Source organism: Falco peregrinus, chromosome 1 (genome assembly GCF_023634155.1).
Source record: "Falco peregrinus isolate bFalPer1 chromosome 1, bFalPer1.pri, whole genome shotgun sequence".
NCBI lineage: Eukaryota > Metazoa > Chordata > Aves > Falconiformes > Falconidae > Falco > Falco peregrinus.
Window position 1 is genome coordinate 52,050,869 of NC_073721.1, and position 16,839 is coordinate 52,067,707.

A 16,839-nucleotide genomic window follows, 5' to 3' on the forward strand; every position below is an offset into this window, starting at 1 on the left:
ATAAAGGGCACTCACCCGCTCTGCACCCAAGATAGAGCTGATTGTCCCCAGGGCCAGCAAAAGATTTACTGGGGCCGCGGCCGTGTCACTGCTGGGTGACAGGGAGCATGGCCTCACGCCTGGCAGCGCTGCCTTGCCCCGGCCCGGCCGGCCAAGGGCTGCCTCCTGGGGCTGGGGGCAACACGGCTCTGCTCCGCCTAGATCTGTCCCAGCACGGCCAGGCTGGGGGACGCAGGGCTCGGCAGGGAGCTGTGCCGGGGACGCGGTGCCCAGCCGTGTCGGCAGCCTCTCGGCAGAGCCCGGCAGTCCCCCAGCAGCGGGTCAGTGCCAGCACCACGGCCACCATGCTGTGCCCCCAGCCTGTTGGCCGCCCTTGCTGGCACCTGTCTGGTGGGACACTGCTGGGGCCGTGGGCAGTCTCTGGAGAGCCGCAGGGCACCGCGGGTGCAGGGGCTGCTGACCCTGAGCGGCAGCGGGAAAGGGCCAGGCAGCAGGAGGTGGCAGCGGCCGGAGGGAAGGGAGGGGAGCTGCGGGCCTTGGCAGCGCTGCCGCTGACTCACCACCGGTGGAAACAGAGATCTGCTCCCAGGCTTGCTGCCATCACCAGCCCCAAGCTACCCCAGCCCCCCCGGCACAGCACAGCAGCCCCTGGGGGTGGGGGGGCACCCTGCCAACACCCCTTCCCCCAGCAGCACCCATGGCACAGCGCGGGGGGGAAGGGGGTCTGCCTGGGGGCTGCTCTCCACGGCCAGGTGCTGCTCACGCCCCACACAGGGGGCTTCCTCCATCACCCCTGGGTGCACAGCCAGGCTGGCAGGGAGCCAGGAGCCCCGGCACACGGTGGCCCCCCCCCCAGTCTCCTGGGAGCCCAAGGGCCACCTTTGTGCGGGAGCCCCTCACACGGTGGGAGCCTGGTCTGGACACCCTCTGTATTCATGGGAGCGGCAGGACCGGGGCAGCACAGGGACAAGTTCTCCCCAGCCTGGCCACCAAAACGGGCATTCAGGGCAGGGAGCGGGCAGCTGCCCCGGCAGACCTGGGCTGCTGGGACGTGGCGTTTCCCCGCTGGCCCAGGGCTCACAACGCGGCGCTCAGCAGCCAGATGTGCTGGGCACACTGCTCGCCCGCAGCCACGTGGGGCTGCCGCTCCCCAGCACGCTGAGAGGAGCGGGTGGCACAGAGCGGCCGAGGACACCTGCACATGCCCAGGGTGGTCGCTCCCAAGCTCCCTGCTCACCCTGCCCTGCCCAGCGCCTTGCACGCCCCACCACGTGCTGCTCCCTGCATGCCCCGCTGCAGGCAGAATCCAGGGTCAGCACTAGCACCCAAGAGCAAAGGAGCCATCCCCAGAGGAGGGAGGTGGCAGCAGTGTCCATTGCAGCAAACAGTGCCCGAGGCGCGCGGAACCTGGGCTTTCCCACCCAGACCTTGCAGGACTCTCATCTGCCTCTGCCCTCTCTGCAGTTCTCCCCTGCCCGCGCCGCAGGATCAGGTCCTGGCAGCTCCCAGAGACACCATCCGCACTCGGCCACTGCCTGCTGTGCAGGGGAGAGACATCTGGTGCCGCTGAACGCTTTCCAGGGCGTGCAGCCAGCGCTGCCTTCGCAGTGGCATCAGCCCTGGGCTGTGCCTTGCAGCCAGCCAGCCGCTGCTCCTCCTTCCTCATCCCCACCCTGGAAATTATTTATTTGCTGAAGAACAGCTTTCCCCAGGAAGTCTACTCAGATGCCGAGGAACAGCTTCAGTTACAAGGAAAAATAAACAATTTGAGCCTTAGAGGCCCTGATGCTCTGCAAACACCAGTGCTAAACCCGGGGCCAGTGTCAGCAGCTGCACAGGGTCAGTGCAGGAGAGGGCTCCCAGCACCCCATCAGCACCGTGCTCAAGGGGGACGCAGCCCACGCTGCCCGCAGCGGCAGGGGGTGATGCCGCATGGTCCCCCTGAAGGTCTCTGAGGCGGGGATTTAGTGCAGTGCCAGAAACCCATCTACCTCCTCAAGTAGCTGCTGCGGGTTGTGCACTAATCAAAGCTTGAGCTGCTCCCCCACCCCGTACCGACCCCGCTTCAGTGCATGGATGACTTCTTGGCAGCCCCGGCTTCCCAGCCCAGCTTCTGGCAGGTCACCCGCTCCCACTCCCAACAGTGGGGTGCTGTGCCACAGCCCCCTCCCCCGGGGCAGCAGCCCCACACTTTGCACAGCTGCCCCCTGCACGGGAGCCAGAGGCAAAGCGTGCCCTCAGCAAGCCCTGCGCCCCAGCGCCACGCAGCCAGGCGGGCAAGGCGACACCGAGCTGAGCACACTCCATTCACAAAGGTGTGTAGAACAGCTCTGGAAGTACAGCAGATTGTAACTGAAACCCCCATTAGATACTTGAGAAGTTGTACAAACCCATTTGCCTTCAAAGGTGGCCTTGAAGTGAGCAGGCAGCTGCACCGGAGACCTCCAGAGGAGCAGTCCCACCTCAATCACCTGTACAAGTGCAGACACGCAAATAACACCAACGCCCCGCAGCTCGTGACTTCAGGATGTTCGGAGGTACCAGCTCCCAAGCTGCTACTCGTTTTGTCCCCACAGTTCAGGCACATGTTGTGTTCTCTGGGCATGATGCCGCTATCTAAAGCCACAAATTCTCCTTGGATGTTCAGCGCCTGGTAATTAGGGTTTATTTTTCCGTGTTTCCCTGACCCCTTGTTACATGATTAGTAAAGGGCACATCAGCGAGCTGTATCACAACCGGACCTTTCAGACAGATGACCCTCTCCAGGCAGCTGCTGCTCATGGCTGGGGATGGAAGGTGACAGCCGTTTCACCTGAGGCACACCCCGATGTTGTCACCAGAGGCTCTGCAGCAATAACCACCTTCTTCCCACCATTTCCAAGCCACCCCACAGCTTGCACCATCCAGGAGCAGACTCCAGAAGGCCATTAGGGCAGCGTTACCTGTGTTTGCTTTTCCGCATCAGGAATGGGGTTAAGAGCCACCAGGCTCTCCTCGGATGGGCTGATGGAAGAGCACGGGCACACAACGCCTCTGTACAAGAGAAGCACAAATACAGCTGGGCATGACCAGAGGCAGCCAGCCCGATTCCTGGCACAGGGGACCAGCCCCTCCTCCGCCTTTGTCAAGTATCAGGCTGCTGGGACAGGAGCATGCGGATCTGGGATCCTTGCAGTGGGGCAGTGCTTGCAGAGGGCCAACAGGTGCTGCGTGAAAAGCACATGCTTCTGGAAAAACAGTGTGCTGCAGGCCACTGCAGGATACTTGGAAGCAGCAATGCACAGCATTTCGTAACGCTGCCTGCCCTCATGGCAACATGAGCCAAAGCCAGTTCCCACACGTAACGCTCCATCTTACGGCACAGCTCCAGCAGGACTCATGCAGGGCCTGTGCCCAGAGCTGGGGCTCCTTCACTGCCAAACTTTATCGTGTTCAGGTCCACACGAAGCTCCTAACAAAGCTATCACACAGCCAGCATTAGCATCATTGTAAAGCTATCCCTCATAATAGCTCAGTACATGGGAAATTCATTTTACCACACATAATTAGACCTCTCTCTGGCTAAAACTTGTTCGAGGCTTAGAAAGCCTTCAGATCTAAATTCAGCAAGCAGAATTAAGATCTTTTTCCTAAAGGGAATCTGGATCCAATCTAAGGACTCCCTAATGGGTATAGAATTTTTCATGTTAGAATGTATTAGCTATGCTAACACAAACCATGAGTGCATCACTAATGCTCAAGCAGCACTGCATAACTCTTCCTTACAGCAGTACCAAAAAAGGCCAGAGTTCCAAAGAACTCCATGGGGTGGCAGAAAGTCGAAATGTTTAACTAGTTCTGTGCCTCACAGGTGAAACGTGTGGAACCATGAGATAAGGGAGTGCATTGAAACTTTACAGGTGACCCTTCTAGCTCAGCTTTCCTCAAGTCCAGTTTCCTGATTACCTGACCTCTATCAGTCTTGACATGCACACAAAAACAACACCTGGTCTGAAACTACCACAGCCCTTATGTTTTCCTACCGCTCCAACTGGAACTGAGCTTCCTCTCTTCTGCATGTCATGCTGTATGCAAACAACAGCCTGGCCGGACTGCCCTCCAAAAGAAATGCTTGCACACCACTACAAACAACTCCTCTTTACACTCCAACTCCCAGGGTGAGGGAGCACCAGCCTGCAGCCAGCCCCTGCGCAGCCAGGCACGGACTGACCAAACAGCCTCCATCTGAAATGCACCTCTGCTGACAGGTGATGCTGGGTGGAGCCTTCGCACTCACCCTGAGCACCCTCTTACTTCCAGCTGTTTGCCAACATTAAATCAGCTGCAAGCAGAAACAAACCTGGAGGACAATGCCCGAATCCAGCTTCCTGACCGAAACCAAAGTAGCTTCCTTGGAAGGAGGCTGCAGCAGCCCCTCTGCCCATCTCACTGCAGCTCCGGGCAGCGGTGGTCAGGCTAGTGACCAGCCACCTGTGCGGCACCTGCCTGCAGCGGTCCGCTGGCAGGACCAGGCAAACCACTGCCTACGGCATCTGCCCAGACCTGGGATGGCTGGGGACTCTTTGGTGCTACTACCTGTGCAGAGATCCCAAACAAGTGCTGATGGAACTCTTCAGTTTCAATAAAGTCTGCTAAAACACCTTGGCAAATTAGTTCATCTCTGTAACATTTAAACACTTGCAACTAGACAAGAACTTTAAAATTCACTCTTAAAACTACTGAAGTGATGAACACCAACTCACTGTACACATATGTGTACAGTTTTCCATTTTAAATCAATCTCAAGTTAAAACACTTTTCACATGTTAAGCTGAACCAGCTCCACGGATCTGTACTCATTTGCCTGTTCTTCAAAAAGGAAACCAATCTTAAACTGCAAGTTTAGTATTTTCATTAGCAACAGAAGTTCAAATAAACTTTGTGAATCCTGATTTCTCCTCATAAAGTTGATGACTTCTTTATCCCACCGCTAAAAAACAACCCAACAGTGACAGCTTCCAAACAAAATTCTATTTAATGAGACATACTCAGCCAATATAATTAAGAATTTTCGGCATATTGCAGTTTTATGCCTTGATGGCATATTTTCGCATAGGGTACAAACGTTCTTTTCGCTGCTGTTTTTTGGTCTTCAGATTTTCTTCATGCTTATTTAATCTGCGTCGCATGGCACGAGTCTTCTTCGGCCGCAGATCAAGAGGCTTATACTTTTTGCCCTGTTTGCAAAAATACACAACAGTTGAGTTGGAGAGACTGCAACATACCCCTTAGGTGCACGAGCTCATAGAGAGCAACTGCCTGTAAGAACATCACCAGCAGCGTTTTCAGCTTCTTTTTATTGGGACTATTGTTACAGCCTAGAAGTTCAAGAGAACTCTCCACTAGGAAACATGGAGTCGCTTCTAACTTTTGTACCAGTTGTAGTAGCTTTGACTCAAGTTTAAGTCATACTTAAGATTAAGAGTCCCAGTTATCCAATACCTTCTGAAAAGCTCTTTTCCCCCCTATTTATGCAATTCAACCCCCAAGAAGTAATACTCTAAAAATTACAGAAACTTATTGAGATAAAGACTTCTTTGGTCACTTCCAACATGATTAAAATTTAGGAGTATTGGCAGTTCTGGAAACTGCATCTTCAGAGAAGCAATGCAGCGCAGCACAAAGCTCTCCTGGCAAAAGCAGATTCACGCTGAGCTTACAGAATTCAGGGTAGTCTTGCAGTAACATTTAAAAAGGAACCACAACTAGAAAACTTTAAAACTGAATATAAATAAGAGCTTTCTTCTTGTGTTCTAAGCTTTTAAGAAACAACCTACAACATTTTTCAAATACATAGTTTGTAGGAAGGAACTAAAGAGAAAAAAAGACCACTATGCAAGATGTTTGCACTTACCTTGTAAAACTTCCTCAAGTTCTCCTTCTGGGTCTGATTGATAACAGTTAAGACTCTGGCAATGGATTTACGAACCACACGTCTGCAGAAACAACAAGAACACACGGAAAGACGAGCCTCCTGGATTTACCACCCAGTGTACACATGGCGCGTACATGCTACAGCCCAGTAACTGACACCGCACCACGCTGCAGCAAAACACTGACGGCTCCCGCCGCATCCAGCTTCACATCTCTGAGCGGAGATACACCACCCATCCCCACGCATACAAAGTTATTCCTCTTCCGTATCGGTTTTAACTTTTTTCTAGTGCGAGACAACCACTGAGAGGCAGCGCGCCGCGGCCCCCCCGCAGGACCGAGCACCCCCGCCCGGTGCGGGGCTCAGGCCCGGGCAGGCTCCTCCGCCGCCCCCGTCCCCCCCTCGGGCCCAGCCTCGCCGCCGGGCTGGGCCCCACTTACATCTTGGAGAGCTTGGAGGCGGCCCCACCGGTCACCTTGGCCACGCGAAGCTGCGACAGCTCCACCTTCAGATCGTCCAGCTGCTTCAGCAGCTCCTCCTTCTTCTTCCCCCGCAGGTCTCGGGCCTTGATCTTGGCCTGCAGGCGGCGGACAGCTCGTCAGGCCCGCTCCCGGCCCCGCACCCCCCCGCCCGGCAGCGGCCTTCCCCGGGCCTCCCGCCGCCCGCATCCCCCCCACGGCGCCTCGACGGCGGCGCCAGGTCGACGGCACGCGCCAGCGGCGCGGCGGGCCTAATGCCAGGGCCAGCGTCTTGGTGCCAGGGCCGGCGGCCCGGTGGCCCCGCGGATGCCGCCGGATCGCAGCGGGGCGGGCGCAGAGCCGCTCACCATGATGGTGGCGGCGGCGCGGCGCGGGCCGGAAGGGCCGGAAGCCGGGCAGGGCGGGGGGCGGAGGCGCTGCCGGCCGGAGCCTACCAATCCACGGCCGGGCGGGGGGAGCGGCCTGTGCGCTGCGGCGCCCCCCGTGGGCAGCGCCGTGGTAGCGGCCGCGGGTGCTGACAGGGAAGGCGGGAGGCGGTGGGAGGTGGCGAGGCAGCGCCGCCGGCCCCGGGGCACTGGGGCTGCGGCCCCTCGGGAGGCGGCGGCTGGTACTGCTGCGCGCCGCTCCGCGCTCTTCCAGCCGCCACAGCCCTGTCAGAGCGGAGCCGGTGTTCTCGCCCTGGCCGAGGCGCGGCACTCTTACCCTGGCAGCGGTGGGAACGTGACGGCGGGCGGGGGTGGCAGCGGCCGCGGAGCGGGGCAGGGCCGTGCGCCCAGGTGGCCGGAGGGCCGGCGGGAGGGAGCAGGCAGGCGGGAGGGAGGGGGCAGGCGGGCGGGCCGGGCCCTGCGCGGCGGGACAGGCCTCCGCACGGTGGCGCCGCAGCACGCCGCCTCCAGCCGTATCCAGGCAGCCGCGCCGTGCCTCACCGGCCCCGCGCGGGAGGGCGGGGGGCTCCCGACTGACGGTCCGCGCCGCCAATCAGAAGGCCGCCTCGCCGTCAGTGTAGGCGCTCCCCCAATAGGAGCGGGAGGGGGCGGGGTAAGGCCGGCCCAGACTAGCGCGAGGCGGCAGCCGCGCTCCGCGCAGCCGGAGCCTTCGCCGCGGCGGCGCTGGCGGCTTTGCCCGGGAGTTGGCGGAGGCGGCGCGGATGGTGAGAGGGGCCGCCCGGCAGCGCCTGCCCCGCACCGGCCTGGCCTCCAGGTGCGGGGGGCGGAGCGGCGGCTAGGGCGGGTGCGGGGCGCGGGCGGGGCGGCGGCGCGGGGCGGGCGGGAGCGGCGGCGGCGGCTGCGGGCGGCTCGGGGCAGGCCCGGCGGCGGCGCGCCCCTCACCGCTGTCTCGCCCCCGCAGAGCTCCCGGCCCAGCGGAGAAGCCGTGCCGCAAGCGCAAGCCCAGGTAAGGCGGCGGCGAGCGGCGTGGCAGGTGCGGGCGGGGGCGGCCGGGGCGGCGCGGAGCATCCCCCGGCGGCGGGCTTCTCCCGGCGGTGGCCGCAGCCGCGCCGGGGGCCGGGGCCCCGCGCCGTGGTGGGGGGCAGCGGCGCGGGGGTGCCGAGGCCCGGGCGTGCGGAGCAACGCTCGCCGCCGTCTTAGCTGCTAACGGAGAAGAGGAGACACGATGTGACACGTCTTCTGCTTAGGCCTGGATTCGCAACGTAACCGCAGTAATTGCGGAGACGGCCCCCTCTTCATTAACTTCTCCATTCGTCACGTTATATCCCCTCTCGCCACCCTGCCTGCCCCCGCTGGGCAGGCCGTCGGTGTCCTGCACACCTCTGACAGGTAGCTGCTTTTCCGCATCAGCAAATGAATCCTTTTGCATGAAATATTGCTGGATTTTACAAGAGCTGTTCGTGCAGTGCTGGATATTCAAATTGCGGGTTTGACAGAATCATCATGGACTTGTCCTGATTTGAAACTTCTATCTTGGCAGCTCCCTCTTGCCAAATTCTTGTTTCCTCTGAGAAATGCTTTGGACAATAGGTGATGTGAAATGCCCTTGGGGATTGAAGCTGAATGATTGTTACATAGTCATCCCCCCGAGGTTTCTTGCCTGTTATTGGGTATAAAAATGTCAATAACCAAAGGCTGCCCCAGTTAAAACATTCAGAATCAAAGCTGCAGGTTTTCAGAGTCTGGGTCTAATCTCTCACTATGGAATGGGACCTGCTTTTGTCAAGTTTGAGTTGCACTTCTGTAATTCAACAGCCAGGCTCCAAACTTCTGTGCTTAGGCTGTCTCTAGGCTAAGCCGTTCTAGTCCTCCAACCTGCAAAATGGATCCCTTAATATGAAAAATCGCTGGATTTTGCGAAAGCTATCCAAACGCAATCCATAATTCTCAGTGTTTTGTCTAAGCTAATGTAGAGCAGCACTGATGGACCATAGGATGACTAAAATGCTAGTATAAGTGAGTCTCCCAGCATGTGTATGCTCTCACACCATTCCTGCAAGCAGCAAAGCTGTGGTGTTAATAGCAGCCTTTGGAAAGTGTAGAAGATCATCCTGGTATGGGTCTTGCTGTGGAAGTTTGCAGATGTGGTTACTGCCTGGTGCATCTTCTTACCTTGTGTGAACCCTGTTGCATAACAGTTGTAACTTCCCTTGCTCAGACTGTTGAGGAAGCAATTAAGAGGCATGACACCTGACTGCAGGTCATGTTAGTAGAAAAAGATGCTATGTTTTCAAATCAGATAAGTCAGTCTCTCCAAAGATGTTTCGATAAACGATCACAGTTTGTTACATGAAAGAAATAATGAGTCACTTAATTAGAAGCAAAGAGCATAATTCTCCAATCATTCTGGGCAGCCAGAATAATACACAAATGTGATGGCCAGATTCTTTGCTCCAGAAAGTATAAAAAACATTCATAGAAACTATATGGAGAGAAATATTTTGCTGTGCTACAGAGGAGATTGCAATCATTGTTTTATCTTGAAATATAGGTACAATACAGCCCAAAATTCAATTGGCAATCCACGTCCCTTACAAACACTGGAAGATTTTATCATCAGGATGACTAGCTGAGCTAAGCTCTGCGTGTAAGAATGATACAGACAGCAGCACCATGTTCTATGTTCACCATGCTCAGTTGAGAAACTAGATCTACAAGTGATCGAATGCGGAAAGTGCTTAGTGGTGGAAGGAATGCATAGCTTGCCTGTATTGTTAGCCATTTCTGTGTTACTATTTTATTTGGTGGAGGGAAGTAAAAATGGAGAATAACAATTCAAAACATTGAGAAGCTTATAACCCGAGTCAGTTCTGCACTGAAATTGTGTTGTCCATAACGTTGCACTGAAGGCATAGATTTACACAGGTGGGAGGACGGGGGCTGTAGCTCTCCCTCCTCTGCTGCCAGCGCCACGCCTGTCACATGATGTGACTGCACAGTCCTTTGCTCACACTGCAGCTGCGCTTGCCCTGGTGTGTGCCGGTCAGATTTTGCCTCTTTTTTAATCAATTTTATTCTGGTTTAGCTCTGTGGGCTTTAAATAGAGTTGTTGATAAACTGATGTGGTGTGAATGGGTAATGAGTATTCATTTGATCATCTGGACACGTTAGTTGGCTTATCTTTTATTCTGCATGGTGTGCTTTGGGCAAGGAAGGAAGAGTTATGGTGCGAAAGTCTATTCTGAGGTGATATTACTGCCTAAATAGCTGAAATTTAACAGTATTTAAAAAAAAACCAAACAAAACAACAAAAAACCACCAACTCCCCCTCGCCACCCCCCTCAGTGCATGATACAGCTATCAGAGTCTTATCATGGAAATCTGTGTGTTGATGTCTTTTTTTTGCAGAACTTTTCGTAGGTGTTTTTTTTTCATAGAAATGTTCAGTTGGAGCAACTTCTGTAAAAAAACAGGACCTGTACACGCAAAGTTCTATGATAATTTTCTTTGGTATTCTTGCATAAGAACGTTCTGCAGCCTTGGCTTTTGTAGCCAGGTTGTTGTCTTTAAGCACATAAGCTCTGTCCTGAATATGTAGTTTTTAAAAAGTCTAGAAACAGAGGTATGGAACGGGGTATGTGCTCTAGCAGAAGGAAATGGTTTAAAGGAATGGACCAAATTGTGTGTGGGAGCTGCATGGAGGGTCAAATAGAGGTCTTTCTATAAAGTATGTAAGTTAGTTGCCAACACAAATATTACCTAGCAGTTTACATGTGCTGAAAGAACGCAGTACAGTCCTGCAACAGGAATAGGATAGAATAACCATCAGTCTGGTTCCCTGAGGATGTCAGTCAAGAAAGGAAGTGTGTGATGCCAAAAAGCCTGGATGGAACAGCAGGTTTAGAGGACTCATCGTTTGAAGTATTTTTAATTATTGCTATTATTATAATGGAACACAGGCTAGAAGCGGAGTTTTTAAAATATAATTAAAGGAGAAGTCAGCAGAGGGATTTCTCTGCTGTGTGGCAGAGGAATGGTCCAGGAGTAATTCCTGCTCAGGAGGGTGAATTCCCAGAGTGATGACACTCTCTGTGCAGTTCCCAAGCTTGCTGGCAGCTTACCACCAAATGCCAGTTTGGAGGGAAGAAGTGAACTGAGCAGATTAAAAATCTTTCTCTAGCTTGCACTTCACTCTTTTGTCAGAGTAAGGTTCCTGTTGGAAAGCAGCCATTGACACCTTGGCTGAGAATGCTGACAAGATGCAGAGTGTGATAACTGCCCTTCAGATTGGCCGCTGGCCTGAACTGCCATTTGGGCCATCTAGTAAATAATTTGATTTTCTAGAAAGAAGTCTCTCTGTCACATAAGCATCAAGGTATGTTGTCTAGCAACCATTCAGTTTTGAATTAATGAGTGTACATCAAAGAGTTAAAACATCAGTTGTTTTCTGAGGAAAGAAAGAAAGAAAAAAAATCCATCTTGTAACTCAGATGCTTTTCAGGAACTTGGCTGCTCAAGATGTGAGAGGCATGTGCTTTTCCGCCCTGCTTTAGGTGATGGCTTAGTTCAAGGGGGCCCAGATTTGGCTCAGTCAACAGTTGTGTTGGCGTCTTGCCATCAAATGTGCATAAAATGGAGCTGACTGTAATTCCCTCCTCGCTCTAACATGGAGGGGCAGCCCAGAGAGACCTGAGGCCCCGGTATGCCTTGCTGTAGGTTGGCTTGGCTATGAGAGGTATACTGGGATGTACGATCCCTGCAGCGTGAGCTGTTGTGTTGTTACTTGATTGTTGCTTTTGAGTCCCTGGGTTGTATTTTGGTGGCTTGTCATAACTAGTGGATTTCAATCCTTGTTGTGCCTGTGCTTCCAAAATCTATCTCCCTTCTCTCAGTGGCTTGCATGCTTTTCCAGATGTATGAGGTTCATATCTCATTTGCAGACTCCTCCTATGATTTTTGTGGCTTGTGTGCTTTGCCACAAAATCAACATAAAACACAACTGGCATTTTAGCTGCTCCAAGAACATTGTGTGTAAATAAACCACTAAATAGTTTAGCTTGTGAAATGTAAATACACACAGATCAGCCTGCCACAGCTGATAGTGTTTTTCTATCTTCCTTCTTCCCCTCCCACCCCTGCCAAGAGTAGGCTAGTCTGATGTTCTTTTTTCTATTGCTCTTTCATACAATGCAAATGACTACTAAGTACCATGTAGGTGGTGTGCAGGCACCACTACAGATTCATGATTTGAATTTGGATGAAACACTTGCATCCTCTCCCATGTTGCTTCTGAACCATCTTCTGGGGATTCCTGGACTGCGACGACCCAGAAACTCTGCTTTGGTCTGACTTTGAGCTTCAGCTCATTTTTAGTAGCAAACTAGTTAAGTCGGTAAGAAGAGCAGAGGCCCAACTGTGATGACATTTTTAGCCTTTGCCCTTTGTTCATCCTATACACAAAAGGTCACGAACTGCGGTGAAAGAGGGATCACAGAGGGCACAGAATGGACAAAGGTGGAACAAATTGCCAGTGGCAGAAACATAAAGAAGAGAAGCAAAAGTTTTGTCTTATGAAGGTAATTGAAAAAGGCCACATGTGTCCCATGGTGATATTGTGTCTCTTGTATTTAAAGTGAGTCTGCCTATAGTGAATGTAGAGGGTCTGCTGGAAAGGTGTGGCTTAGATGATCTCAGTGTAGAAGGCATGAAGGGACAATGCTCTGTTTCCGTGGTATGATAATGAGCAGATCCGTGATGTTCTGCAAGAAGAGGTGCCAAAGCTGCAGTTCTGGATACAGACAGGTATGCTTTAAGCAATAAAAGGATTTTTGAAGATGTGCAAAAAATAATAATAATGAAAAGTCTGATTCTATAGAATAAGCACTTATTTGAAGCTAAAATAGTAGGATTGACACTGCGTGCTGGATATTCAAACTGATTTGACTTGAAACGGAGTCGAATTGGTGGTGTTGGCTGCTTCCCTGCAGAAGCCTTGAGACTCTTCCTGTCGAGGTGTCCAAGGTATTGCAGAGGTGGCAGCTCACGTTAACTCTGAGGTCTTAATATGAGACAGTGTTTGCAGATCTTCTGGTATTCTGATATGCTGAGAAATTAACTACATGTTTATGTGAAAGTATTAAACTTTCAGTTTGCAGTAAAAAAATAAAATTCTTGTATAACTGCATGTGCCTGCTGTCTGTGACTTCCACTTGCTACAGCAGTGTGCATCTGGAGAATTGCATGCATGTTTTTATCTTGTTTTCTTGTATATCCCCTTCCCTCTTCTTTCCCCTTTTTAGGAAATAAAATTTATGCAATTGCACACTGAGGCTTCCTCTTTTTTTCTTCTCCAAGCAGCTTTTAAGTCGCTTGTCTGATGTAACTGGTGTTGCTGTAAGGGGAAAGGTCCTGAAGATTGTATAGCAAGCAGTCTTCACAAAACTCAAAGGAAGTTGAAGGAGAGTGACGTGTTTAGTGCATCTATGAAAGGGAAGGACAGACAGAATAGAGTTGTTATACTTTGTAGGAGGCATCTGGCCAGCCCCTCGGCATGTGTGGAGCCCTGGGAGAGTTGAAGCAGTTCTTTTTGCTGTGTGGGAGAGCTGGGGTTATGGTGATGGGTAGGGAAAGATCAACAGGGCCACATGCAGGTCGGTGTGGGACCAGGCTTCCTCTCACTGTAAAAGAGAGGATGACTGCTTGTGCACAAGTGTGTGGGCTGGTGTCACAGGCTCAGTTGGGTTTGTATGTTTTTATTATTATTTTTAAATGTCTTCCCTGTTGCTTAATCATTAGAGAGATTACAGCTTCTGCAAGTTATCTGTAATAATGGTGTATTTTAGTAGGAAAAATACTTCCTTGGCGAATTCCCAACGGGAGTAGAACTAGTTGCATTTGCAGGTGATTTTCAGTCAGCCGCACTGCAATTTGTTTACAAAATAGAAGTTTTTCACCCTCTAGTTCAGGCTGCATTTCTCCTTAGTGCCCTTTTGAAATAAGCAAACATCCAGGCAGAGAGAACACGATTTGACCGGGGTTATCGGCTAAATAAAATAGCTACTTGCTTCTCTTACTGAAGTTATATTTTAAGTTTCTTTTTATTGTGGTGTTCAAACAAAAAAAGTCTCCAAAGCCTGGGCTCTGCCCAAGTCCTTTTCATTGTGTATTCTGTGTGCGTGTTTATACAGCAGTGAGCATAGCTGGTACAGAAACACTTGAGTTGTTCTTTAAGCTAGACCTGGCTGTTGCTGTCCTCCAGGACTGCACACCCTGCCAGGGGTCCTGGTGTAGTCTCAGCCTGCGCGCAGATGCTTCCCGCAGTGTCTAAGCGAGCGCCTGTGAAAGGAGCTTGGTAGGTCTGGAAGAGCTGCAGCCACTGCAGTGCAGACATGCCCTGAGGTGAACAGTGGTCGGGGATGAGAAATGTCTGTATTTGGTTCCAGCTTCTACTAAAAACCTTGCAATAATAAATACATCCATTTTTTTTTCCTCCCCATAAAAAAATGGTCAGATGTATAACTACTCCTTGCTGTTGCCTCTGAAGTACTGACTCCAGCAGTCTGAAGCTTTCAGTGCGTGCCTGTGTGTATGAAGGGGATGTTATTTATTTATTTCAGCGTTGCTTGAGTAGAAGGGAGTGATGTTGTAGAAACTTCAGGACAGTGGCTCTCCATGGAAAATTAGGTATTCTGGTGAGAGGAATGAATTTGGGTTCTAATTAATTTTGTGTTGTCTGAGGCTCTGTCAGGACTAGCACTCTGAGCAGATTATAGGGAAACGCACAGATGGTTTTCCCAAAACATTCAGTATAGCTTTGAAAGAAGACGGGAGAGGCGAATATGCCAGTCTGTAGAAGGAGAGGCAAGTAGAGAGCAAAGGTAGATATCCTGCTTGATGAAGGTAAGATCAGATGTTTCTTGGTCGAGATTTGAGACGTGATGGTTCCAGACTTTGGGTATGAATGATCAAGAGCTTAGTTATAGTTACGTTATTAATTTGCAGGTAAGAAATACATACCAACTGGGCATCTGGCTTTATATCATGTTTCCTTTTGGCAATGATGCTGTGGGAGATGTGTCAGAATGAAGAGTGAGAACTGGTCTCTTTGACTCAAGGTTTGAGACCTTTAAAATCCTGATAGATTGGAATGTGTTTTGCACCACTGGTTTCTGTGGAGAGCAGTTCTAATAATGTCTTAGTCTAGGGAAACTACCAACAAGATAGATGTGGAAAGTGTGTTTGCTTTGCTTTTTGGTTACCACTTGCATCTCTAAGTAAGGCGTGGGAAGCATTTGAAAAACAGAGTTTATATTTCTGTGTTGTGAGTTCCTGATTAAGATGGTAAAACTGCCCGTGAAACTGTGATTCGGGATGCAGTTATCACTTACCCTTATCATTAGTTCAGTTGTCTAAGCACATACTTCCTGCTCGACTCCAGAATTTTAATTTTAATCAGAACCTCAACTGTAAACGCCAAGCCAATTGTATTTGATGCAAGCAATGAAACTCCAGAACAGCGAGAGTTTAGGACTTGTAGTTGATATGGCAGTTTACTGTTCTGTATTACATCTTGTCACAGAAAATTCTGATTCCCAGGCTAAAGGTTAATCAATACAGTCAGCCCATCCTAGTTCACTGCTTGGTTTGCAGTTTGCTGTCTTCAGGTGGGTGGGTGAAAACAACCAGGAACATTTCTTCCAAAAACAGAGAACGCTTTTCCTCTCCCTTCTGTCCCCATCCCCAACATTAACCGTCCTGGATTGTCCTGTTAGATTTGCATCTGCTGTCCTGTTCAGAAGGTTATGTACGGGTTATTTAAAGGACAGGGCTGAAGACTCAATGATTGAAACAGCTGGAGCCTGCAATAAAATACAGATTCTCATTCTAATTTTAGCCAAGAAGCTTCACTGGGTCACATTGATCAGTTCTCTGCATTGTAATGAATTTGTTCCTGTGCATAGTGTGAAGGTTTCACATCCAAACTTTATCTTTGGAATGCTGCAATGCCATGGAGATAAGTATTTGTAAGGTGTGTGAAGTCACCTGTTAATGACACGACAAGCGATGTGTTCTGATTTTTGGAAGAGTTGCTTCTGAAATATGTGCTCATGCTTATACTTACAAAATCATACATTTTTTTTCTGGAAGTGATAGTTTAAAATACAAATGTCTAAAAATTTAAGATTAAATTCTCTTGAAGTATGAAAGACAGGTTGTATATCACATATGTGAAGTATCTGAACTCCATACTGCTTGTGTTCAGTAGTATGGTCTCCAGTTTCCTTGGTAAGGTACCAGTCTTTGTAGTGAGATTGTTTGCCTCTAGTCATGTAAGATGATAGTTTTAAGTATAATGCTGATGCTCTAGTGAGGAGAGAGTTGTTCTTTCAATTGACCATTTAGGTGAAGTAGATAAACCACTAATAGGTACTCACAGCTTTTATCCTCTAAGTACTCATGAGATGAGGCTGTCTGGTTGGAAGGCAGGAGACACTCAAGATTCCACAACTGAGCTGAAGCAGTGGGGTTAAAAAAGGTCAGATTGTACAAGTGGAAGTCAAGGTGCCATGTCCAGCCAACTCTGCTGTGCAGCTCTAGGAAACTGCTCCTAATTCTACCTGTCCTTACTCAACAGTGTTTATACACTCCTAACTTCTTTCTGCCTGTACAGTATGCCATGCAGTTACAGTATCACTAACCATTCAGTGGAGCAAGGTTTTACTTCCTTGTAAGTGTCAGGTGTGATGTTGTGACCACCCTCTTCTACCAGGCAGCAGATTATAGTGATCCTGGCTAAGTGATAAAGTCTGGCCAAGGTGTGTGTGTAATACGGTTATTTAACATATCTATGCTTGACTTTCATTGTCAGCTTGATTTCCTTGAACCAGAGTATTCCTTCACCGTTCACAAAGCGTGTCTCGCTTAGCAAGCCCGAGTCCCAGTATAGGACCAGTAGGAAGTGCATACTGTTGACTTCAGCACTCTTTTTTCCCTTCCAGCTGAGCCTGGAAAACCTTAGCCAAAAGACGGCAAACCACAGGGAAGTGGAAACGTGTGTGAT

The 16,839-nt window shown here is 50.8% G+C and overlaps 2 protein-coding genes across 12 annotated transcripts in view; one reads left to right on the forward strand and one right to left on the reverse strand.

Annotated features, from left to right (window-relative positions):
* Positions 1 to 4,995: 4,995 nt before the first annotated feature.
* RPL35 (ribosomal protein L35) lies at positions 4,996 to 6,868 on the reverse strand. Its single transcript, XM_055801897.1, has 4 exons — positions 6,741 to 6,868; positions 6,355 to 6,491; positions 5,894 to 5,975; positions 4,996 to 5,216 (listed from the first exon to the last, which is right to left on the reverse strand). Exons 1-4 carry the CDS (start codon positions 6,741 to 6,743, stop codon positions 5,067 to 5,069), a joined length of 372 nt encoding a protein of 123 aa, XP_055657872.1. The 5' UTR covers positions 6,744 to 6,868; the 3' UTR covers positions 4,996 to 5,066.
* A 188-nt stretch (positions 6,869 to 7,056) lies between these two features.
* SCAI (suppressor of cancer cell invasion) overlaps positions 7,057 to 16,839 on the forward strand; it is a 49,036-nt gene continuing 39,253 nt past the window's right edge. For 3 of the 11 annotated variants that reach the window (XM_055801808.1, XM_055801797.1, XM_055801821.1), the window contains exons 1-3: positions 7,444 to 7,543; positions 7,741 to 7,785; positions 16,778 to 16,839. In XM_055801808.1, the coding sequence (XP_055657783.1) occupies positions 7,541 to 7,543; positions 7,741 to 7,785; positions 16,778 to 16,839 (110 nt within the window). In that variant the 5' untranslated portion in view covers positions 7,444 to 7,540. Of the gene's footprint in view, positions 7,081 to 7,436; positions 7,594 to 7,740; positions 7,786 to 10,843; positions 12,356 to 16,777 lie in introns of those variants that run through there. The other 8 variants (XM_055801816.1, XM_055801827.1, XM_055801843.1 and 5 more) reach the window with 7 other exon arrangements.

Bases quoted from the DNA above. Each gene is read 5' to 3' on its own strand.
- RPL35 (XM_055801897.1), bottom strand. The intron at 5,976-6,354 runs GTAAGTGGGGCC...TTGTTTCTGCAG, and splicing joins GCCTCCAAGCTCTCCAAGAT to ACGTGTGGTTCGTAAATCCA. The intron at 5,217-5,893 runs GTAAGTGCAAAC...TTTTGCAAACAG, and splicing joins ACTTGAGGAAGTTTTACAAG to GGCAAAAAGTATAAGCCTCT.